At 48.2% G+C, this 23,347-nt stretch overlaps 1 protein-coding gene across 1 annotated transcript; it reads left to right on the top strand.

The window, feature by feature from the left end:
* The first annotated feature begins 1,368 nt into the window (after positions 1-1,368).
* Positions 1,369-18,204, top strand: LOC107298401 (rab GTPase-activating protein 1). Its single transcript, XM_015827777.1, has 11 exons — positions 1,369-1,494; positions 2,883-3,026; positions 7,213-7,254; positions 8,277-8,405; positions 10,577-10,669; positions 11,226-11,336; positions 13,053-13,157; positions 14,504-14,587; positions 15,680-15,751; positions 17,139-17,336; positions 17,913-18,204. The coding sequence occupies exons 1-11, from the start codon at positions 1,369-1,371 to the stop codon at positions 18,033-18,035; spliced, it is 1,227 nt and encodes a 408-aa protein (XP_015683263.1). The 3' UTR covers positions 18,036-18,204.
* The last annotated feature ends 5,143 nt before the right edge of the window (positions 18,205-23,347 follow it).

Genomic DNA, 23,347 nt, shown 5'->3' with positions numbered 1-23,347 from the left:
AAGGTCATAGTTCCCTCAGGCTGGCTGAGGAATTCTGGGAGTTGAAGTCCACAAGTCATAAAAGGGTCATATTTCTCTCACGCTGGCTGAGGAATTCTGGGAGTTGAAGTCTACAAGTCATAAAAAGGTCATAGTTCCCTCACGCTGGCTGAGGAATTCTGGGAGTTGAAGTCCATAAGTCATAAAAGGGTCATAGTTCCCTCAGGCTGGCTGAGGAATTCTGGGAGTTGAAGTCCACAAATCATAAAAAGCTCATAGTTCCCTCAGGCTGGCTGAGGAATTCTGGGAGTTGAAGTCCACCAGTCATCAAAGGGCCAAGTTTGAAGACCCCTGGTCTAAGTAGAACTACCTGTAGAATCTTCCCACTGTGGGTCCCTGCCTGTCTCTCACAGGTTGCCCATCCTTGCAACAACGTCTTTTGTAGTTGTGCGTTCCTGGGTGTCACATTTGCCAAAGAGGCCAGGTTTCCTCTGTTTGCCTTTCAGGGTTTTGTCCTTTGCAAGGGGCTAGTCCACAATTTCTCTTCAAACACCCCATTGAGAATTTCTATCGCTGGAAAGGCGGTCTGGTCCCTTCCTATGCATTTTGCATTGTCTTTCCATTGAATTCCTGAAATATATATATTTTTCTCCCCTCTGGCCTTTACAAGTTATTTTTAAACACTTGGGTGGATTCCCCCCCCCTCCCCAAACGCCCTCCTGTCAGATACTAAGTGATGCTTCCCAGGGCTTCCGGCTCATTCCTCACCCAGTCAGGCGACCTTCGTTTATTTCCTTTTTTTTTTATTTTTTAAATTCCTCATCCTTCATCTCCTTTGAAGGATGGCCAGAGTATCCCTGACAGGTAAATAGAAAAAGACCCAGCACGTCTGTGAAAAAGCAGACTTCCTGCTGGATTGACAGAAGCCCATTCCCCCCCCCTCCCCTTTCACTAACACACACACACAAAAAAAGGACATGACACATTATTCAAACATATCCAAAACATGGGAGACAGGATGGGCTTTGCACCACCCAGCTCATTGTATTTGAAACACAGGAGATTTGGGGTCTTGGAGCCACGTTTAAACCACCTTATGAGTCGTGGTTAGAATGCAGCCCCGCACGCTACTTCTGCTGACTGCCGACTGTCGGCAGTTCGATGCTCACCGGCTCGAGGTTGGCTCAGCCTTCCAGTCTTGGCTTCTGGGGTGCCCTAAAGAAGGAAGGTGTCCCCGACAAGGGGGGGGGGAGCAGATTTCCTGCCGATGGGCCTGGCTGTGGATCTGCTCGGCCCGTTTTGCGAGGCGTCCTTCTCCGTGTTTAGATTCAGGACCTGTTTGTTTAAACCTTCCTGACAGGAAGGTTTCACTCTCCCCTCTTTTGACAGATGCCTGAAGAACAGGCCTTCAGTGTTCTGGTCAAAATCATGTTCGACTACGGACTCAGGGAGCTTTTCAAACAGAATTTTGAGGACCTGCACTGCAAGTTTTATCAGCTGGAACGCCTCATGCAGGTAAGGATGGCGCGGCCTCGTCTCCCCTTCGGAGAGGTCGCTCAGGTTCACTCGAGAGAAGGGGGCCAACACAAACACGGGCATCAATGTTGGGGCTCCCTCAAAGACCTCCTCTTCACACTGCAATCCCCAGGCGGGGTCTCAAGAGAACCGTCATCCCTTCCTTTCGAAATAGATGATTAGATTAGATTAGATTAGATTAGATTAGATTAGATTAGATTTGGTAGGTAGGTAGGTAGGTAGGTATATATAGACAGACAGATGGAGAGAGAGAAGCAGGTAGATAGGTAGGTAGGTAGATAAAGATAGACAGATGGAGATAGTGAGATAGAGAGAGGTAGGTAGGTAGGTAGGTAGATAAAGATAGACATGGAGAGAGAGTTGGAGATAGGTAGGTAGATAAAGATAGACAGATGGAGATAGAGAGGTAGGTAGGTAGGTAGATAAAGATAGACAGACACAGATGTAGGTAGGTAGGTAGATAAAGATAGACAGACACAGATGTAGGTAGGTAGGTAGATAAAGATAGACAGACAGACAAACAGATGGAGAGAGAGAGAGATAGGTAGGTAGGTAGATAAAGACAGACAGACAGATGGAGAGAGATAGGTAGATAGGTAGATAAAGACAGACAGACAGATGGAGAGAGATAGGTAGGTAGATAAAGATAGACAGACGGAGAGAGAGGTAGGTAGCTAGATAAAGATAGAGAGACAGATGGAGAGAGATGGAGATAGACAGATAGACAGACAGACAGACAGACAGACAGACAGACATAGATAGATAGATAGATAGATAGATAGATAGATAGACAGACAGACAGACAGAGATAGATAGACAGACAGACAGACAGACAGACAGACAGACAGACAGACAGAGATAGATAGATAGATAGATAGATAGATAGATAGATAGATAGATAGATAGATAGATAGATAGATAGATAGAGATTGATGGAGATAGATAGACAGATGGAGATAGTGAGATAGAGAGATAGAAAAAGAGAGAGAGAGAGAGATGATAGATTTATTTATTCTTCTGCTAGGAAATAAGTCAAGGGCAGCCCCAGAGCTGTGCAAGCCCACAACAGAGAGGCTGTGAAGACAAACCTAAAAAAAAAAAATTAAAATTGTAGCCAGCTCAGGGCTTTTGGGGATGAAAGGATCTTCGCCAAACGCCGAAGCTTTCCCGGAGAGATTGCAAAGATAAAAGGGGCAATTGAGGCGTATTCCGGAAGGGAGCAAAACAATCTGGAAAGGGTGTTTGTGGGTCAAGGATCCAGTCTGGACCTGCTGCTGCTGCCGAAACATTTGTGTAAAACAACCATCTGGAGGGTTTTTTTTGGTGGTGTTGGCCTAATGACATTACCGGTGAGTTTTCTCCTCCAGGAGTACATCCCCGACCTGTACACCCACTTCCTAGAGATCAGCTTAGAAGCCCACATGTACGCCTCCCAGTGGTTCCTCACCCTCTTCACTGCAAAATTCCCCCTCTACATGGTCTTCCACATCATCGACCTGCTGTTGTGTGAGGTACGTGCACCCCTGCGGTGGTTTACGCCCCAAAAAAACTCCTCTGAAGCTGGCCCTGACTCAAAAAAACCGGGTGCCTGAGAAGGCCCAAAGGTGCTTTTTCAAGAGACTTCCTTGTTTCTCTCTGAAGACATTTCGCTTCTCATCCCAGAAGCTTCTTCAGCTCTGACTGGATGGTGGAGAAGGGAAGGATTTATACTCCTTGCAGAGTGCTGGTCATTTGCCTCCTTTTAGCGGGTCGTTGAGGCCATTTGGAAGTTTACCTATGTCCTCATGGTCACCTGAACAGTGCAGATGGGTGCTGCAGGATGTTTTCTGCTCTGGGTCCCTACAAAAATTGAGATGCAGGCAATCCAGACTCTTCCCCAACGGCCTGCGACGGTCTCCAACAATGAAGGGAGACAGGGCAGAAACTGATCAAGGAGAGAAAAAACCTAGAATTAAGGAGAAATTTCCTGACAGTGAGGACAATTAACCAGTGGAACAGCTTGCCACCAGAAATTGTGGACACTCCATCACTGGAGGTTTTTAAGAAGACGCTAGACAGTCATTTCTCTGAGATGGTATAGGTTCTCCTGCTTGAGCAGGGGGCTGGACTAGAAGACCTCCAAGGTCCCTTCCAGCTTCTATTCTATTCATATTCATCCCAGAAGCTTCTTCAGCTCTGACTGGATGGTGCTGAGTAGAAGGGTTTATATTCCTTGCAGTCATCTGCTCATTAGTACTCTTTCTGAGAGTCGTTGAGGCCACGTGGAGGTTTACCTGTGTCCTCAGGGTCACCTGAGTGGTGCAAATGGGTGTGGGGCCTTCTTGGCTGCAGGATGTTGTCTGCCCTGGGTCCCTTCCCTGTTGGAGACGGGCGCAGGCTGTTGGGGATGAGTCTGTGTTGTCTGCATCTCAAACCGAAGCACAAATGGTTCCCGTAGTCGGCAATGTTTTCTGGAAATCCGTTCAGACTCCCTCACCCTTCAAAGGGGGTTCATCCCAAAGGACATAGCTGAATGTCTACATAGATCCTCAGTCATCCAGGTCCTGGTTGTCCCAAAGGTGCTTTTTCAGGAGGCCACTGGACTTTCTTGTTTTTCTTTGAAGATGTTTCGCTTCTCATCCCAGAAGCTTCTTCAGCTCTGACTGGATGGTGGGGAAGGGAAGGATTTATACTCCTTGTAGACAGCTGGTCATTTGCCTTCTTTTAGGGAGTCTTTAGATGCTTGCACTTTGTAAGGACCCACCCCACTTTACATCTTAAGAAGACAGAACTCTTGGAATATCTCTTCCAACAGGCATCTTTATTAAAAGAAGATGGTTACAGGCGTTCTAGACAGGATCTGAGGGGCCAACCCCTTACCATTCAAGGTTTTAAGTGTTCCCAAGCAGCCCCCACCCCACCGTCCTTCCAGCGACGATCCCAGGCGTTACATTTCCACCCCTTTTTCCTCACTGCCGGCAGAAGGGAGACTTCAGAGAGAGAGTAGATGAGAGGCGATGGCCATATTGTTATGGTCAGTCCTCTTGATGAGAATCAACATCCAGTCCTTTGTAGTTTAAATGAAGGAAGTGAGGGTCATAAAACCCCCTTGCTCCCTCCTCCCCTTTCGTAGTATGACAGAATCCACAAAGAGTAAGACATGGGTCTTTTTTCAGAGTTGGTAGCTAGAATTGAAATATAATTGGATTCTGACACACTTTTGGGATGAACCCCCTTTGAATCCACGCCCTCCTACTTGCCTAAACGTCTTTTGTACCGTCTGATGTCCGTGGCAGACGCGAAGTCAAACTCTAAGTCTGTTGGGTCTGAGAAGGGGTTGACGGACGCGGACAGAGGTTGTTCCTTTCCCTGGGGTCCCGTCTTTTGTAGGACGTCTCTCGTGTCGAGGTTGAAGAGTTACTGAGTCCACTGGGACTCCTGACAGGTAAACCTCCAAATGGCCTCAACGACTCTCTAAAAGGATGCAAATGACCAGCTGTCTGCAAGGAGGATAAATCTTTCCATTCCCCACCATCCAGTCAGAGCCGAAGAAGCTTCTGGGATGAGAAGAGAAACGTCTTCAAAGGAAAAACAAAGTCCAGTTACATCCTGAAAAAGCACCTTTGGGATAACTATGACCTGGAGGGCAGAGAATCTCCGTAGACATCGTGACTGGGAAGAGTTTCATGCTTTGGAGCGAAGGCGAGTCAACTTTCCCATTTTCCACTTGTTTTGTAGCCGTGACCTCACGGTTTCCGAGCATTTTTTGAGGGTATTTATATTATTTTCTGCCTCGGAGATGTTAATCGCGTCGTTTCTCAGAATCCACTTCGGGAGGGGACGGTGCGATCCAAAGCTTTGGGGGCTGGCAAGGTGTGGGGAGGGGGGGGCTGGCTTTGTGTTCTGGCATCTCTTGCTGGGAGGGGGGGGGAATGTCCTCTGAGTCACGGGAAGGAAGTGATTCAGCCAGCCAGGAAAAGTTGGAACGCAGCTCACCGAGGCACCTGGAAAGGCCACGTCGCTTTTAGCCACGCTTGGAGATCAAATCACCCTCGTATCAAGGAGGGGTTTTTCCTACCACCTGCCGTCTCCTTGGCCTAGTGGCTCACACCAGTTCCCTTCTGTTGGACTGCAGAACCCAGCATTCCCAGCCCAGCGGGCTCTGGACATGTAGCCCTTGACTTACAACAGTTTGGTGACCGTTCAAAGTTAACAACGGCTCTGTCCAAAGTGACTTAACGACCATTTTTCATACTGATGACCGTTGCAGCATCCCCAGGGTCAAAATTCAAAACTGGGCCACTGACTCGTATTTACGACGGTCAGGTGATCCCCTTTGGCGACCTTTTGACAAGCCAGGTTGTCGAGGAAGCCACTGAACACTGAACAGCCGTGTTACTAACTTGATTCAACTTAACAACTGCGGCGACCCAGGTCGTAAAATGAGGCAAAGCTCACTTAAGACAGTTCTCATTTAGCAACATAAATCTTGGGCTCCGTTGTGACCGTAAGTCAACGGCTGCCTGTACTGTGGAAAGAATTAGGAGAGCCCGGATTTGAAATCAAAGGCTTTAAATCTCGAACCTGGTGGCAGTCTGGGAACTGTTCCTGATGAGGCAGGCTGTCCATCTGGGGTGGGAGCTTTCCATGTCGTTGAGCAATTGGCCAGAATCTTGGAACTTTGAGGGCAATTATTCCCTTTCTCTTACTCGGGGACCACGATCAAGTCAACGTTGACCGTTTGTGTGGTGGCCTTCCAGGCTGCCTCCTCATCTCCCCACCCCTTTTCTCCACTCTTCTCAAGACGGACACCGCTCCCCATGGTGCCCTTGGGAAGCGGGGTGGGTGTGTGGCTCCTTAGTGCAACCCGAAAAGATGTCCCCCGTGCAGACTTTGAGGTCAAAAGGTTGGCTTCCTTCCGAAGTTTCCCCGAAAATAAGACCCAACTGGAAAATAAGCCCAACCACAAATTTTCAGGACGCTCATAATAATAATGATTAGGATATGAATAGAATAGAATAGAATAGAATAGAATAGAATAGAATAGGGAATAAAATAGAATAGAATAGAATAGAATAGGAATAGAATAGGAATAGAATAGAATAGAATAGAATAGGAATAGAATAGAATAGAATAGAATAGAATAGAATATTGGAATAGAATAGAATAGAATAGGAATAGAATAGAATAGAATAGAATAGAATAGAATAGAATAGAATAGAATATTGGAATAGAATAGAATAGAATAGAATAGAATAGAATAGAATAGAATAGAATAGAATAGAATAGAACAGAACAGAACAGAACCTTGGAGGTCTTCTAGTCCAGCCCCCTGCTCAAGCAGGAGAAACCCCCCACCCAAAAAAAATAAGCCCCAGTTAAGATCGTCAGCCAGACGGAAGCATTTAGTACCGTATTTCCCTGAATATAAGCCCTAACCAGAAAATAAGCCCTAATGTGTCTTTTGGAGCAAAAATCAATATAAGAGCCGGTCTTATTTCCGGGGCAACGTGATAAACCATCCGCATAGAGGGACCTCTTGCTATTCGGGAGAATCCAGGTAAACCCTCGATTCAGTGTGCCAGAGAAGCCAGCCAGGTCAAGGAAGACCTGAAGCTTGCAGAGCCCCGGAAGCCTTGCAGAAACCTCAAGGCCCTTCAACCTTGAGAAGCCTTCAGTGAGTGTTGTTTTTTCCCCCCCTTCCCTTTTCTTTTACAGGGCATCAGTGTTATTTTTAACGTTGCCCTCGGATTGTTAAAAGTGAGTATTTCCTGTCCTGGGCCGGGTCACACCCTTCCTGCCTCTCTGCGCAGCCACGGGGCAGGGCAGGCCGAGCTAAGACGGCTGGAATTTGAATTCCTTGGGGATTGAAATCATTTTCAGCCTCAAGTCTCAAAGCTGCTGACACGAGGACGGAGGGCTGGGGGAGGCTGGGAAGCATGGGCCTGCTGATATTCCTTGGGACCACCCCTCCCTTCCTCCGCGTCCTTTTTTTCCTGACCTGCGGGTTGCCGAAAAGAATTGGGGGGGGTCCCAAACCGAATCAGGAGAGGGATGGGGCAGAGGAGAGGCTGAAATTGGCTCACAGATCTTCTTTTCCCCCCAAAAAGACATTTCCACCTCTACTTCTTCTTCCTTAATTTTCCCTGCTCTGCTTCTTGTGGGGCTCACGCATCACAGATAGTCCCGTTAAGTTCATTCGGGGACCACACTTAACAACGGCGCTGGAAAAAAGCGACTTACGACCGTTTTTTTCACGCTTACGACGACCGTTGCAGCCTCCCCAGGGTGTGTGTGTGTGTTTCCTGTTACCAAAATCCAGCCACTTGGCCACTGGCTCATATTTATGATGGCTGCAACGTCCCCTGTGTGTGTGTGTGTGTGTGTGTGTGTGTGTGTGTGTCACGTGACCCCCTTTTGCGGCCTTCCGACCAGCAAAGTCAAAGGGGGAGCCGGCTTCGTTGAATGACCACGTCCCTAACTTAAAAAAAACTGCAGGGATTCAGGTTGAACAACAGTGGCCCCCCCCCCCAAAAAAGGTCCTCAGACGCGGCCGAATTCACTTAGCGACATTGACGTCCACCTCGGCTGCGGTCGTAAGCCCGAGGACTCCCTGTTATAACCTGGGAAAGGCACGCGCAAGGCGTATAAAAGGGCCGAATTCCTGCCCGGGCCCGCCCTCTTTGAGGGAGGGCGAATGGTGCTCCTTGCCTGGTTCTGGGTTCGAGGTGGAGGGCGCTGAAGGACTTAATTTCTCCCCTCCCCCCCTTGCGTGTTCCTAGACCACCAGGGACGACTTGCTGCTGACGGATTTTGAGGGGGCTTTAAAGTTCTTCCGCGTGCAGCTGCCCAAGAGGTATCGGTCGGAGGAGAACGCCAAGAAACTGATGGAGCTGGCATGTAGCATGAAGGTAACTGGGGAGGGGGGGGGATCAGCCAGCCCCCCGAGGGGGCGAGGGGGAGGAAGATCTCCGTCGCTTCCGAGGAGGGGGCTGCCACGCAGATATACCGCCGCCTCTGGGTGTCCATAACCGCCTCGCTGTGCCGGAAGGATTTCTGGCACGGTGGCTGTTGGTGGGGGGGGGGGGCGAGCTGCTGGCTGGGTCAGCCTTCTCTTGCCCTGGGTCAGCTCTGGAAGTAAGCCAGGATGGGCGAGGCAAAGACAGGGAGGGTCCCACTTTGCCAAGGGTTACAAGGTGTGAAGGTGACCTGAATGCGGAACTGGGAAAAAGGAGGGCTGAGGGCACCTGGGGACCCCTGGGTCTGTCCAGGAAGTCTATTTCACCAGGCCTAGTTGAGGTTTCCTTCCTTCCTTTTCCTTCCTCCTTTCCTTCCTTCCTTCTTCCTTTTCCCCCCCCTCTTTTCCTTCCTTCCTCCCTTCCTTACTTCATGCATTCATTCATATCTCCCTCCCTCCCTTCTTCCTTCCTTCCTCTTCCTTCATCCTTTCTCCCTCCCTCCCTTCCTTCCCTCCCTCCCTCATTCCCATCTCCTTCCTTCCTCTTCCTTCCTCCCTCCCTCCCTCCCTTCCTTCTTTCTTCCTTTTCCCTCCTTCCTTCCTATCTTCCTTCCTTCCTTCCTTCATGCATTCATTTATATCTCCTTCCTTTCTGGTCGGTCTCTCTGATCCATCCCCTTCGGCTGCCTTACGCTGGAAGGCAAAAGGAGGAATTTCCCCCCTTTGCCTCTTTCTCTTCGTGGGTGCGTGCACACACACACACACACACACACACACACACACACACACACACACACACACACTCCTGGACAGCTCTTCTGCCTCAGGGTCACTAGAGGGAGCACCAGGACCAGCTTAACAAAATTCACACAACCCTTTTTTCTGGCCAAGCTTTGGCATCTCTGCAGCCAGGAGGAGGCAAGGTGGGACCCAATCCTGCAATCCCCGGTGCCTCCTGTGGCTTTCAAATCTTCAGCAACTTTAGCAGGCAAAAAGATTTTAGGAGGAAAAATCTTTCTCCTCTTACAATACTAGATCAGCACAGGTATAGTACAGAGGGTACCTTGCTCAATAGTAGTAACTGTGAGAGGGACCTCGGAGTCCTAGTGGACAATCCCTTGAATAGGAGTCAGCCGTGTGCTGCAGCTGCCAAAAAGGCCAACACAGTGCTAGGCTGCATTAACAGAGGGATAGAATCAAGATCACGTGAAGTGTTAATACCACTTTACAAGGCCTTGGTAAGGCCACCCTTGGAATACTACATCCAGTTTTGGTCAGCAGCTCCTTGGGTCATCTGAGCTCTCTGAGTTGGGGCAGGAAGAACCTTGAGCTTTTCTGTTAACATTTTTGGCATTAAGTGTCCATTTCAGGTCTTGAGATATTCTAGAACCCAGAAACCTGAAGATCTTTTAATTTTAATAATTTAATAATAATAAAGTTGGAGGGGACCTTGGAAGTCATCTAGTCCAACCCCCTGCTCAGGCAGGAAACCCTATACCATTTCAGACAAATGGCTGTCCAGTCTCTTCTTAAAAACTTCCAGTGTTGGAGCATTCACCGCTTCTGAAGGCAGGTTGTTCCACTGGTTAATTGTCCTCACCGTTAGGAAGTTTCTCCTTAATTCCAGGTTGCTTCTCTCCTTGATCAGTTTCCATCCATTGCTTCTTGTCCTGCCTTCAGAAAGTGCTTTGGAGAATAGCTTGACTCCCTCTTCTTTGGGGCAACCCCTGAGATACTGGAAGACTGCTATCCTGGTCCCCCCTCGTCCTTCTGTTCGTTAAACTAGACATACCCAATTCCAGCAACCGTTCCTTGTATGTTTTAGCCTCCGGTCCCCAAATCATCCTTGTTGCTCTTCTCTGTACTCTTTCCAGAGTCTCAACATCTTTTTTACATCGTGGTGACCAAAACTGGATGCAGTATTCCAAGTGTGGCCTTACCAAGGCCTTGTAAAGTGGTATTAATACTTCACGTGATCTCAATTCTATCCCTCTGTTAATGCAGCCCAGCACTGTGTTGTCCTTTTTTGGCAGCTGCAGCACACTGCTGGCTCCAATGAAGAATTCTCTCCCATTCTGTTCTATCCACGAAGCTCTAATATGTGGGTTTTTGTTTTTTTTTAAGATTAGCCAAAAGAAGTTGAAGAAATACGAGCGGGAATATCACACGATGCGGGAGCAGCAGGCCCAGCAGGAGGATCCCATTGAAAGGTTTGAGGTGAGCCTCTCCTGGTGTGTGTGTGTGTGTGCAGACTAGACAAGGGGGTAGCACAAAGACACAAAAGCCGGATCCAGACTGAACCTTATCCCCCCTCGCAAAATAAACCAAGTTCTTGGCAACAACAACAAAAAAAAAAAGCCAAGATTCTGGCCTTGAGTCACTCGACACTTCCCCGGTTATCTCTTCTTCTCTTTATCTTTCTGGCCTTGCTCTTTTTTCTTTCTTTCTCCTCCTCCTGTTCAAACTTGAGTGGGCCTCACTTAGATGGCCTCTAAAACCCAAAACACTATTTTTGCAGATTCGGTCTCCCTTCGCAGGCTCCGGAGTTGGCCGAGGGCTGTCTTCAGCTGCTGCTTTTATGCCTTTTCATTTATCTCCTTTTGCCCACCGAAAGCAGGGACAGGCTAACCCCGGGGGAGTCCCCGCTTGGCCACACGGTCTTCATTTGGGCCAAAACCTTAAATTGAATTTTATTATGAGGGCCCGTTCCAGAAGGATGAGGGTGGCGTCGGGCTGGGGTTCACGCCGCCTGCCCCTTCTGGCCTCCTTGCAGAGAGAAAACCGGCGCTTGCAGGAAGCCAACATGAGGCTGGAGCAGGAGAACGACGACCTGGCCCACGAGCTGGTGACCAGCAAGATCGCCCTGCGGAAGGACCTGGACAACGTAAGCACGTCTCTCCCACTGCCGGGTGGTCAACATTTTGGGTACAGCTGGACTCTGTTGGTTAAGAGAAGGGAAACTTTCCCCCCGGGCATCTTCTAGCTGATGTGTTTATCCAGTCGTTTATTTTCCTTTTATTTCGCTGTTCTGCCCTCCTCCTCCTCCTCCTTCCTCTTCTACTTTTTCTTCCTCTCCTCCTCTTTCTTTCCCTTTTGTTTCTTTCTTTCCTTTTGTTTTTCTTTCTTCTTTCCTCCTCCTCTTCTTCTTTCTTTCCTCCTCCTTTCTTTTTCTCTCTCTCTTTCCTCCTCTTCTCTCTTTCTTTTTCTTTCTCTTTCCTCCTCCTCCTCCTCCTCTTCTTTCTTTCTTTTTTCTTTTTCTTTCTTTCTTTCCTCCTTTCTTTCTTTCTTTCTTCTTTCCTCCTCCTTTCTTTCTTTCTTTCTTTCTTCTTTCCTCTTCTTTCTTCCTTCTTTCTTTCCTCCTCCTTTTTTTCTCTCTCTTTCTTTCCTCCTCTTCTCTTTTTCTTTCTCTTTCCTCCTCCTCTTCTCTTTCTTTTTTCTTTCTATCTTTCTTTCTTTCCTCCTTTTTTTCTTTCTTCTTTCCTCCTCCTTTCTTTCTTTCCTCCTCTTCTTTCTTTCTTTCTCTTTCCTCTTCTTTCTTTCTCTTTCTTTCTTTCTTTCTTTCTTTCTTTCTTTCTTTCTTTCTTTCTTTCTTTCTTTCTTCTTTCCTCCTTTCTTTCCTCCTCTTCTCTTTCTCTTTCCTCTTCTTTCTTTTCTTTCCTCTTCTTTCTTTCCTTCTCCTTTCTTTTTTTCTCTCTCTTTCTTTCCTCCTCTTTCTTTCTCTTTCTTTCTCTTTCCTCCTCCTCTTCTCTTTCTTTCTTCTTTCTTTCTTTCTTTCTTTCTTTCTTTCTTTCTTTCTTTCTTTCTTTCCTCCTTTCTTTCTTTCCTCTTCTTTCTTTCTTTCTTTTTCTTTCTTTCTTCTTTCCTCCTTTCTTTTCTCCTCTTCTCTCTTTCTTTCTCTTTCCTCCTCTTCTTTCTTTCTTTCTTTCTTTCTTTCTTTCCTTCCTTCCCTCCCTCCCTCCCTCCCTCCCTCCCTTCCTTTCTCCTCCCTTACCAAAGGTACGTCTCAGGCTGTCCCTGAGACTCGCACACCTACGTGGAAGGAAAACTTCCAAGGTGAAGCCTCCTTGGATGAAAATCCATTTTCTTTAAAACTTTCCCCCAATTTGGCAGCAGGCTTTATCATTCTGATCTACGACACTCCGACTGCCAGTCTCCCCTTGGCCAAGATTAAGCTTCGTGTCTTGTCATCCTCATAACGCCCACAGAACACCGGAGCCTTCGCATTTCAGGTCACTGTGACATCGTTCCCGCTTGTTTCCTGGGGCGAAAAGCCTGCAAGAAGACAGGACGTTTTCACACAGGCAAACAGGCTGTCTTGCCAGCCCGCCAGGATGGTGGGCTAGAGGCATCTTGGCAACCCCGAGACCCACGTCTCCTTTTCTTCTCCAAGGATCCAGCCCTGCTGCTTTCTCCACTCTCCGTTACCTTAAAACCTTCCCTTGGACCACAGGGACCCCAAACCCCAAGCCAGGTTCTTTCAAACTTTCCCTTCCTGCTCTCCTCCCTTGCTCGCCTTCGGGTGGAACGTCTGGTTAAGAGCCAAGCAAGCTCTGTCTCTCTCGGTCGGGTCATTTTGTCCGTCGGTGTTTCCCATTTCCAGGCCGAGGAAAAAGCCGACGCGCTGAACAAGGAGCTCCTGATGACCAAGCAGAAGCTGATAGACGCCGAGGATGAAAAGAGAAGGCTGGAGGAGGAATCGGCTCAGGTTGGGGCAGGATCGGGCCGGAAGGGAGCTGGGGAGGTAGGAGGGAACGGGGTTCGTCCTGGTTTTAGGCGACCCCCCTCCCTGCAGTTCAGCACCTGCTAACCAAGAATCGGTGGACTTGCTTTGTCCTTCACCATCATCTCTGGTTTTCCGTAGCTATTTGTCCCCGTCATCACCTTCCCCCATCCCCGTTGGAGCAGCAGCTTCCAACCTTTTGGGCACCAGAGACCGGTTCCACGGAGAACGTTTTTTCCGTGGACCGGAGGCGGTGTGGTTTTGTGTGCTGCCTGCATTCCCCATGGATGGATGGGGCTTTGCTTATTTGCACGGCCCGGTTGTTGGCATGCTGCGAACCGGTGCGGGTTCGCAGACGGGGGGTTGGGGACCCCTGCATCAGAGAGTCCCCGAAGAGTATCTCCTTGCCCCAAGTTCTCCACATCGCCAGGACTGGCCTCTCTGCTGCTTTCTCTTGTGACTTGTGTCCCCCCCACAAGTTTGGAGTTAGAATAGAAATAATAGGAATGGGAATGGGAATAGGAATGGGATGGAATAAGGAATAGAATAAGAAATGGAATAAGGAATGGAATGGAATGGAATAGAATAGAATATAGAATAGAATGTAAAATAGAATAGAATAGAATAAATAGAATAGAATGTAGAAGAGAAGAGAATAAATAGAATAGAATGTAGAATAGAATAGAATGTAGAATAGAATAGAAAATATGGAATGGAATGGAATAAAAATAATAATAGAAATAGAATAGAATAGAATAGAATAGAATAGAATAGAATAGAAAATATGGAATGGAATGGAATAGAAATAATAGAATAGAAATAGAATAGAATAGAATAATAGAATAGAATAGAATAGAATAGAATAGAATAGAATAGAATAGAATAGAAAATATGGAATGGAATGGAATGGAATAAAAATAATAGAATAGAAATAGAATAGAATAGAATAATAGAATAGAATAGAATAGAATGTAGAATAGAATAGAATGTAGAATAGAATAGAAAATATGGAATGGAATGGAATAAAAATATATACTATAATAGAATAGAATAGAAAATTATGGAATAGAAATAAGAATAGAAATAAGGAATAGAAATAAGAATAGAAATAAGGAATAGAATAGAATAGAATAGAATAGAATAGAATAGAATAGAATAGCTGGAAGGGACCTTGGAGGTCTTCTAGTCCAGCCCCTGCTCAGGCAGGAGAACCTACACAGTCTCAGACAGGTGACTGTCTAGTCTGGAGGTTAGAGAGAGGGAAGGGCTGAGCCCAGAGACCTTGCTGGAGGGATGAATGAAGGACCGGACTTTCCCGTCTCCTCTTCCAGCTGAAGGAGATGTGTCGGAGAGAACTGGACAAGGCCGAGTTGGAGATCAAGAAAAACAGCTCCATCATTGGCGACTACAAGCAGGTCTGTCGGAGGCCGCTGTTCCGAAGCAACCCTGGGGATCAGGCTCCCTCGGGCCAGAACAGCTCCACCGCCTTCCTTCTGACCCAGAACCAAAGGGAGGCGTCCCCTCGTTTCATCTCAAAAAGGGAAGCGGAAGGGGGTTGCCCCCAAATTAACAGAGTTGGGAGGGACCTCGGAGGTCATCTAGTCCAACCCCTCTGGTCGAGCAGGAGACCCTTACAGAACCATAGAATGACAGCGTTGGGAGGGACCTTGGAGGTCATCTGGTCCAACCCCCTTGGTCGAGCTGGAGATTCTTACAGAATCATAGAATGGCAGAGTTGGGAGGGACCTCGGAGGTCATCTAGTCCAACCCCTCTGGTCGAGCAGGAGACCTTTACAGAATCATAGAATGACAAAGTTGGGAGGGACCTTGGAGGTCATCTAGTCCAACCCCTCTGGTCGAGCAGGAGACCCTTACAGAATCATCGAATGACAGAGTTGGGAGGGACCTTGGAGGTCATCTAGTCCAACCCCTCTGGTCGAGCAGGAGACCTTTACAGAATCATAGAATGACAGAGTTGGGAGGGACCTTGGGGGTCATCTAGTCCAACCCCCTGCTCAAGCCGGAGACCCTTACAGAATCATAGAATGACAGAGTTGGGAGGGATCTTGGAGGTCATCTAGTCCAACCCCCTTTGTCGAGCAGGAGACCCTATATCATTCCAGACAAATGAATGTCCAATCTCTTCTAAAAAGCCTCCAGTGATGGAACATCACTGATCAAAATGAAAAAAAAAAAAAAGACGATCAAGCTTCACCCTCTGTGAGGAAGAGAAACCAATTATTTTGGTTTCTTAGCTTAAGACCTAAAGCAAGACCGACTCAGAAAGCCTTGGGCCAGTGGTTAAGAAACGGCAGAGAGCAGTTGCAAATCCCCTGCCCCTCGATGTGGGGCAGGCCCTTGGGGCGCGAGAGCGTAGAAGCCAAGAGAGATTTGGGGGGCGAAGTCCAGCAAGGACGAGTGGCCAGCGTGGGGATCTGGGGTGGGGGGGATGAGAAGCCCTATCTGAGCTCGTGAGGCTCTACTGACCGATCCACTTTGCCTTGCAGATCTGTTCCCAGTTGAGTGAGAGGCTGGAGAAGCAGCAGGTAGCCAATAAAGCGGAAATTGAGAAAATCCGGGTAAGTAGAGGCACAGAAGAGCGGGGGTGGGGGTGGGGGTGGCAGAGGCTGCGCTGAGCACCGCCTGGAGGGCAGCCTTCCCGATTCCCTGCTTCGGGGGGGGGGTCAGATTCCAGAAGATCTCCTGAACGCTTTCCAACATCCTGTTGGTCCCTGCTTCGCTCAAGGAAGGTTGCAGAAAGAGAGAGACATCAAGTTTTCAACTTGCTGCCTTCAGACTCAACAAACTAGCCTTGCAGTTAGGTTTTTGTAGGTGGGGAGGTGTGTGGGGGTGGCAAGCAAGTTACAGGCCCTTTCAGCTGTTGCCAGCCAGCCGGGCTGCTCACAGAAGCAGCCAGTCCATCCGAGGGCAGTCAAGAGACCTGTGGTGGCACAGTGGTTAGAGTGCAGTACTGCAGGCTACTTCTGCTGACTGCCAACTGTCACCAGTTCGATCCTGGACCGGCTCAAGGTTGGCTCGGCCTTCCATCCTTCCGAGGTCGGTAAAATGAGGACCCAGATTGTTGGGGGCAAATATGCTGACTCTAAACCGCTTAGAGGGGGCTGTAAAGCACTGTGAAGCGGTATATAAGTCTATTGCTGCCTGCCTGCCTGCCTGCCTACCTACCTATCTATCTATCTATCATCTATGACATATCTATTATCTATCTAATCTGTTTATCATATCTATATGTCTATCTGTCTGTCTGTCTATCAATCATATCTATCTTAAACTGTATCTATCATATCTATATCTATGTCTGTCTATCAATCATATCTATCATCTATTATCTTATATCTATCAACTATCTATCATATCTACATCTATGTCTCTATCTCTATCATCTATCTATCTATCTATCTATCTATCTATCTCTATCAATCATCTATCAATCATATCTATCATCTATCAATCATATCTATCATCTATTATCTTATATCTATCATCTATGTAATCTATCATATCTACATCTATGTCTATATCATCTATCTATCAATCATCTATCAATCATATCTATCATCTATTATCTTATATCTATCATCTATCTAATCTATCATATGTACATTATGTCTATCTATCTATATCTATCAAATCAATCTATCTATCTCTATCCATCCATCCATCCATCCATCTCTACCTACCTACCTACCTACCTACCTACCTATCATCTGCCATGGTGGCTCAGAGGCTAGAATGTAGTATTGCAGGCTAATTCAGCTCACAGTTGGGGCTCAAGGTTGACTCGGCCTTCCATCCTTCCGAGGTCCGTAAAGTGAGGACCCAGATTATTGGGGGCAAATATGCTGACTCTGTAAACCGCTTAGAGAGGGCTATAAAGGGCTGTGTAGCAGTGTATAAGTCCAAGTCTTATTGCTATTGCTCACCGTCCACCCTTCTTGGCCACAGCAAAAGATCGACAACTGTGAACATTGTCGGGAGTTTTTCAACAAAGAAGGGCGGCTGAAGGTCGTCAGCGTCCCCAGGGAGGGCTCCGACGAGGACACCGACGAGGAGAAGGAGGGGCTGAAGAACCAGTTACGAGAAATGGAGTTGGAGCTGGCCCAGACCAAGTTGCAGCTGGTGGAGGCCGAATGCAAAATCCAGGTGAGGAAGGCTACGCAGCCGGGTCTACGCTCAGTCAGAGCTTCTGCCTCCGTGGGAATTGTACACCGGCGAGGGTCGGATCTCTCTTTTCCGATAGAATTCCTTAGTTGGGCCTTGAGAATGAAGGCTGGAGACTTTCTCGGAACGGGATACCTGGCTTTCAAGCCCTTTTCCTCTCTGCCATCTTGGAGGATTTTCCTGGGTGCCCGCAGGAGGACGCAGACCGATGGGAGACCATCCTTGGTCTGGCTTAGCAAATTCCCCTGGGTGCAATTCCATTTTTGCACTCAAAACCCAGAGACCTTTACAAACCCCTTGCCCTCTGGGTGTGAAATTAACGGGCAGCTGGCCTCCTTCAAGTTTTGAACCTACTAAGTCACCTCTAAGATGGGTGGCATAAAAATCACATCAACAAATTTACTCGCTGAACAGATTGATCTGCAAGCGTGCAGATCTGCTCTCCTAACCGAGGCTGTTCAGATGTCCCCGGTGTACCCGTTTCACGACCCCAGGGCAGGTCAGGCATCCTCACGCCCCTTTTTACGCCCTTGCTCACCCCGTCTCGTTGCCTTGCAGGACCTGGAACACGACCTGGGACAGGCGCTGAACGAGGTGCAGGCCTCGCGCAAAACCTGGTTCAACCGAACGCTCAGCTCTATAAAGACAGTGACCGGCGTCCAGGGGAAAGAGACGTGCTGAAGAGCTGGGCAGCAACCTCGGGGCGGCTCCTGGGGCCTCCCCTGGGATCCCTCCTGCCTTCCAGACCTTGTCTTGACCGGCTGCCCGCAGGAGAGAGGACCAGATGTACATAGGACTCCCGAAACGAAACACGAAACACACACCGCGAGGTGGCTGGTTTTCCTCCCCCTCCCACAGGCCGGAGACCCAAGCCAGAGACGCGGGATCTTCATACTACTGATTATTTAACCAGAGGGGGGGGACTGGGGGGGGATGTAGCTATAGACCGATGCTTTTTTTTCCCCCCTTTCTTTTCCCAGAGAACAATAATCCGCTCCGTTCTGCAGTCCGTTGGGAGGCGCTAGGTACGAAAAAATATATATATTACCACCCTCTTCCTGACTTAATCAAATTTACAAATGAGGGCTTTTCCTTTTTTTTTTTTTTTACAGTGACTTTAAAAAAAAAAAAAGATTTAATTTGAGACGAACAAAAGGACAAAACACAACAAAAAAAAAGACGACACAGCCACCGCCGGCCGCTTTTTTAACAAACCGTTCGGGAGCGCGAGCGAGCGAAAAGTTCCCCCGCTCCTTCCAAGTTAGGGGGCTGCTTGCATGGTTAACTTTTGGAAAGGGGACTCACAAAGCCCCCCCTCCCCAATGTTTGTGTGTCCCTGCCTCCCCCCTCCCCTCTTTGTACAGCGCTTACACCAATAACTTCTATGCAACTCGGCGGGGTGGGGGTGGAGGTGGGGAGCTTCTTAAGGCAAGCTCCTTGCTCCCCCACCCCTGAACAAAAGCTGAGATTCAACACCACCGTTTTATCGGGGAGGGGAGGGGTCTGTTTTATACACACACACACACACACACACACACACACACACACAACACGTGTGGCTCGTGTTTTGTGAGCTCACAACGCCCCCCCCCCCCCCCCCATGAGCTTGCTCCGGGCTCCACTTCGCTCTTGGGGAAGTCAAGGAAGGGTGAAGCCACCTCCTACTTTGCCGGTCTGGATTTGGCCCGGATGCATCCACTCCGAAAACAAGTTGCTTTGACCCTTGACCCGAGAATGGTGGACTTCCGTTTTTTGCTTATTCTCCGTTTCGGGGTGAGTTTTCTGCCTGCAGAAAGCAGGCGGGAGAGAGACGACGGCCCGGAGGACGGAGGGAGCTTCGTTTTGACCGCTACTACTGCTGCTGAACTCACCGGGCCAGGCTCCAGGTTCCCCTTCCCATCAAACACTCCCTAATTTGTAACTACACAAGTAGGTAATAACGCTACTTTCCGTTTCTGAGGGCTTTAGAGCAAAGGGGGGGGGGTCTCCAGCCTTGGCAACTGGTAGACTTCAACTCCCAGAATTCCTTAGCCGGCCTCATGCTGCCTGAGGCATTCTGGGAGCTGAAGTCCACACAGTCTTCAAATTGTCAAGGTGGAAGACCCCTCGCTTAAGAGCAGGGGGTCTTCAGACTTGGCCCTTTGGTGACTTGTGGACTTCAACTCCTAGAATTCCTTAGCCGGCCTCATGCTGCCTGAGGCATTCTGGGAGCTGAAGTNTCGGTGGCCGGCCTTCGCAGGGGGTGACGGCGGCAGCAGCAGCTCTCCGGATGTTGGGGAGCACGCGCCCCACTGCAGGTGCTGGGGGTCGGGTCTACACGCAGAGAAGGTGCCCATGTGCTCGGCTTCTACACAAGGCCTCCAGCACGCCCGCCACAGCTGTACTGGAGGGGACAGAATGGGTCAGAAGCCCCTCGGGAGGGATACGCTTGTGGGTGGGTGCTGCACCCCCTGCCTTCAGCAGAGAGGGGTCCCGGTACGTGTCTCAGGTGGCTGTTAACTCTTGGCATGGTTTTCTCTTTTGGGTTCGGGGTGGGGAGATACAGCAGACCCAGGAGTTAGTTTGCCATGTGCACAACACAGAGAGGAAAGGACCTTGGCAAGAACAGGCAAATGGCAGGGAGCTGGGTCTCCTGCTTCACCAGGGGGCTGGGCTAGAAGACCTCCAAGGTCCCTTCCGAGCCTTTTCTGTGTGAATTAAAGCTGCTGGAGACTGGAAATGTCGGGGTGAGGCTGTTCTTTTTTTCCCCCTGGTTTTTCTTCTTGCTGGGGGGTTAGACTAGAAGACCCCCAAGGTCCCTTCCAACTCCATTCTATTCCATTCCAAGATTCTATTCTATTCCATTCCAAGATTCTATTCTATTCCAAGTTTCTATTCTATTCTATTCTAAGATTCTATTCTATTCCATGATTCTATTCTATTCCAAGATTCGATTCTATTACATTCCAAGATTCTATTCCATTCCAAGATTCTATTCTATTCCATGATTCTATACTATTCTATTCCAAGATTCGATTCTATTCCATTCCAATATTCTATTCCATGATTCTATTCTATTCCATGATTCTATTCTATTCCAAGATTCGATTCTATTACATTCCAAGATTCTATTCCATTCCAAGATTCTATTCTATTCCATGATTCTATACTATTCTATTCCAAGATTCGATTCTATTCCATTCCAAGATTCTATTCTATTCCATGATTCTATTCTATTCCAAGATTCTATTCTATTCCATGATTCTATACTATTCTATTCCAAGATTCGATTCTATTCCATTCCAAGATTCTATTCTATTCCATGATTCTATTCTATTCCAAGATTCGATTCTATTACATTCCAAGATTCTATTCCATTCCAAGATTCTATTCTATTCCAAAATTCTATTCTATTCCAAGATTCTATTCTATTCCATGATTCTATTCTATTCCATTCCATGATTCTATTCCATTCCATTCCATGATTCTATTCTATTCCAAGATTCTATTCTATTCTAATCTATTTTCTAATTCTATAATTCCTATTCTGTTCTGTTCTATTCTATTAATTCTAATTCTATTCTTGAATGGGGAGTGAGACCCCCTAGGGGGGAATTCTGCCCTCAGCTCATTGTCTTTGTCCTCTATGCCCTCTTTCCGAGCCTTGCTCCCGCCCCCTCAAAGCTGCACCGTTTTTGGCAGCCTTGAACTCTACCCAATTCCTGCTTCTGTGCCTTCTTCCTTTGTGCCAACGTCTCTCCCCCCTCTGCCCAGGCAAGCTTCCCCCATCACCACACTTGGGCTGGAGATGGTGGCCTTTGCCCAAGCCGGCACGTGGCAAAGGGCCCTACCCTTTAGGAGCCTTGCTGGGTTAGGAGATGGGGAGGGTGGCACGTGAGTCCTGAGCATCTTTTGGTGGTGTAGGCGACACTTTCCAACGGGCAGGAGTGTCTCTGTCCCACCAAGGCCTCTCCTGGCAAGCGGTGCCTGTGCCCGGCATTCCGCAAGGCCCTCTGCCATTGCCAGAGCTGGGGGAAAAAAACATTTCCAAAGAGCGGGATAGGGTATCTGCAACCCAAACGTGAGCTGGCCCCGCCGAGAAATTTAACGACGCCTCTTCGTCCCAGGGCGCTGATTCGATTAACAACTAGGCAGCAAAAACCTTCTCTTTAATGGCATACAGATGCTGAAAACACAACTATTACCCTTTACTACTCCTCTTTAACACTTTTCTGCCTGTCCGGGTCATAAATATCCAGGGCTTGTCAGCACTCTGGAATTCACTGGGAAAAAAAGTGAGGAATGCTAGTGGAACCTCACCAGATGCAAGAAACAGCTGTCAAACTTGGCTCCAGGTTTTTCAGCCTAGGCGCGCCGAGAGCATTTCAGCCAGGTATCTCTCTGGTTCAAACCCCAAAAGGGAGGGCTGTGCAACGCTCTTTGCACTCGTGAGCCCCCCTTCCCCAAAAAACAGGCCCGAGGTGTGTGGAATTTTCAAGGGATTCCGGTGCCCATCATCTGCCAGGTGGAACTGAAATGTAATTTTACTGCCCCTTTTCCCGCTTTAAATGCACCTGGCGTTTCGTCTCTTTGCAGGGAGCTTCCATAGCTTCAGGATGAGGGGGGGGGTCTTCTTTTTCCACAGCCCCCAGCTCTGTGGGGTTTTAAACCCCCCCTCTTCCGCCTTAGCCTTCTGCACAATTCCTTTGCAGGTTATCTACTTACCTTAGGAAGGTGTGAGCTGCAGGTATTCAAAATCCAAAACAATTCCATTCGTTTTTCCCGAGACTGGCCACTGTTCTCACTTGGCCGGCCGGCCTGCCACCGCCACCCCCCAGAATAGAACCCCTCCCACCTTTTTTCCCTTTTTATTTTCCAACTCTGAAAAGCAAAAAATATTTCCCTCTTTGTTGCTTTATAAAAGGATGGGGGGGGGGGAGGAAAGCAGGGCAGCCAGACATGTCAGCATGCCCCCCCCGTAACCAAGAAAGGAAATTGGGCTTTTGAGCGTAACGTGTTGCAGGAAATAAAAGACATTTTGATGGGTCTCATATCTGGGCCGCTCTTCAGCAAAGCAGACAGCCAAGATTGCAGCGTGGCTCTTTCGGGGGAGACGCTCCAGGACAGGGTGGACGTGGGGAAGACATTCTTTGGAATCTAAGCAGCAGCCTTAATTTCCTTCTAAACCAGGGGTGTCCGACCTTAATAATAATAAAGTTGGAAGGGACCTTGGAGGTCATCTAGTCCAGCCCCCCACTCAGGCAGGAAACCCTATCCCATTACAGACAAATGGCTGTCCAGTCTCTTCTTAAAAACTTCCAGTGTTGGAGCATTTGCCGCTTCTGGAGGCAGGTTGTTCCACTGGTTAATTGTTCTCACTGTCAGGAAGTTTCTCCTTAGTTCCAGGTTGCTTCTCTCCTTGATTAGTTTCCATCCGTTGCTTCTTGTCCTGCCTTCAGGCGTTTTGGAGAATAGCTTGACTCCCTCTTCTTTGGGGCAGCCCGAGATATTGGAAGACTGCTATCATGAGAAACAATGGTTGGAAGCTGATCAAAGAGAGAAGCAACCTGGAATTAAGGAGAAACTTCCTGGCCGTGAGGACAATCAACCATTGGAACAGCTTGCCACCAGAAATCGTGGGCGCTCCATCACTGGAGATTTTAAAGAAGAGATTGGACATCCACCTGTCTGAGACAGTATAGGTTCTCCTGCTTGAGCAGGGGGCTGGACTAGAAGACCTCCAAGGTCCCTTCCAGCTCTATTCTATTCTATTCTATTCTAATTCCATTCCATTCTAAATTCTGTCACCCCTCATCCTTCTCTTCATTAAACTAGACATACCCAATTCCAGCAACCATTCCTTATATGTTTTAGCCTCCAGTCCCCTGATCATCTTTGTTGCTCTTCTTGCCAACTTTTAAGGGGCAAATCCAACAAATTCTGGGAGCTGAAGTCCACAAGTCTTATTGTGGCCAAGGTTGGGACAGCCCTATTCTCAACCCTAACCCAAATTA

This window comes from Protobothrops mucrosquamatus, unplaced genomic scaffold, assembly GCF_001527695.2.
Source record: "Protobothrops mucrosquamatus isolate PMUCROS unplaced genomic scaffold, P.Mucros_1.0 scaffold3942, whole genome shotgun sequence".
In the NCBI taxonomy this organism is placed as follows: Eukaryota; Metazoa; Chordata; class Lepidosauria; order Squamata; family Viperidae; genus Protobothrops; species Protobothrops mucrosquamatus.
This window is presented reverse-complemented; position numbering and strand designations above follow the sequence as displayed.

What these genes read in the sequence shown, in the direction of transcription:
- LOC107298401 (XM_015827777.1), top strand. Translation starts at nt 1,369, where the DNA reads ATGCCTGAAGAACAGGCCTTCAGTGTTCTGGTCAAAATCATGTTCGAC. An exon ending in AGCTGGAACGCCTCATGCAG is followed by an intron (nt 1,495 to 2,882) that starts GTAAGGATGGCG and finishes TTTCTCCTCCAG; the next exon opens with GAGTACATCCCCGACCTGTA. An exon ending in ATCCCATTGAAAGGTTTGAG is followed by an intron (nt 10,670 to 11,225) that starts GTGAGCCTCTCC and finishes GCCTCCTTGCAG; the next exon opens with AGAGAAAACCGGCGCTTGCA.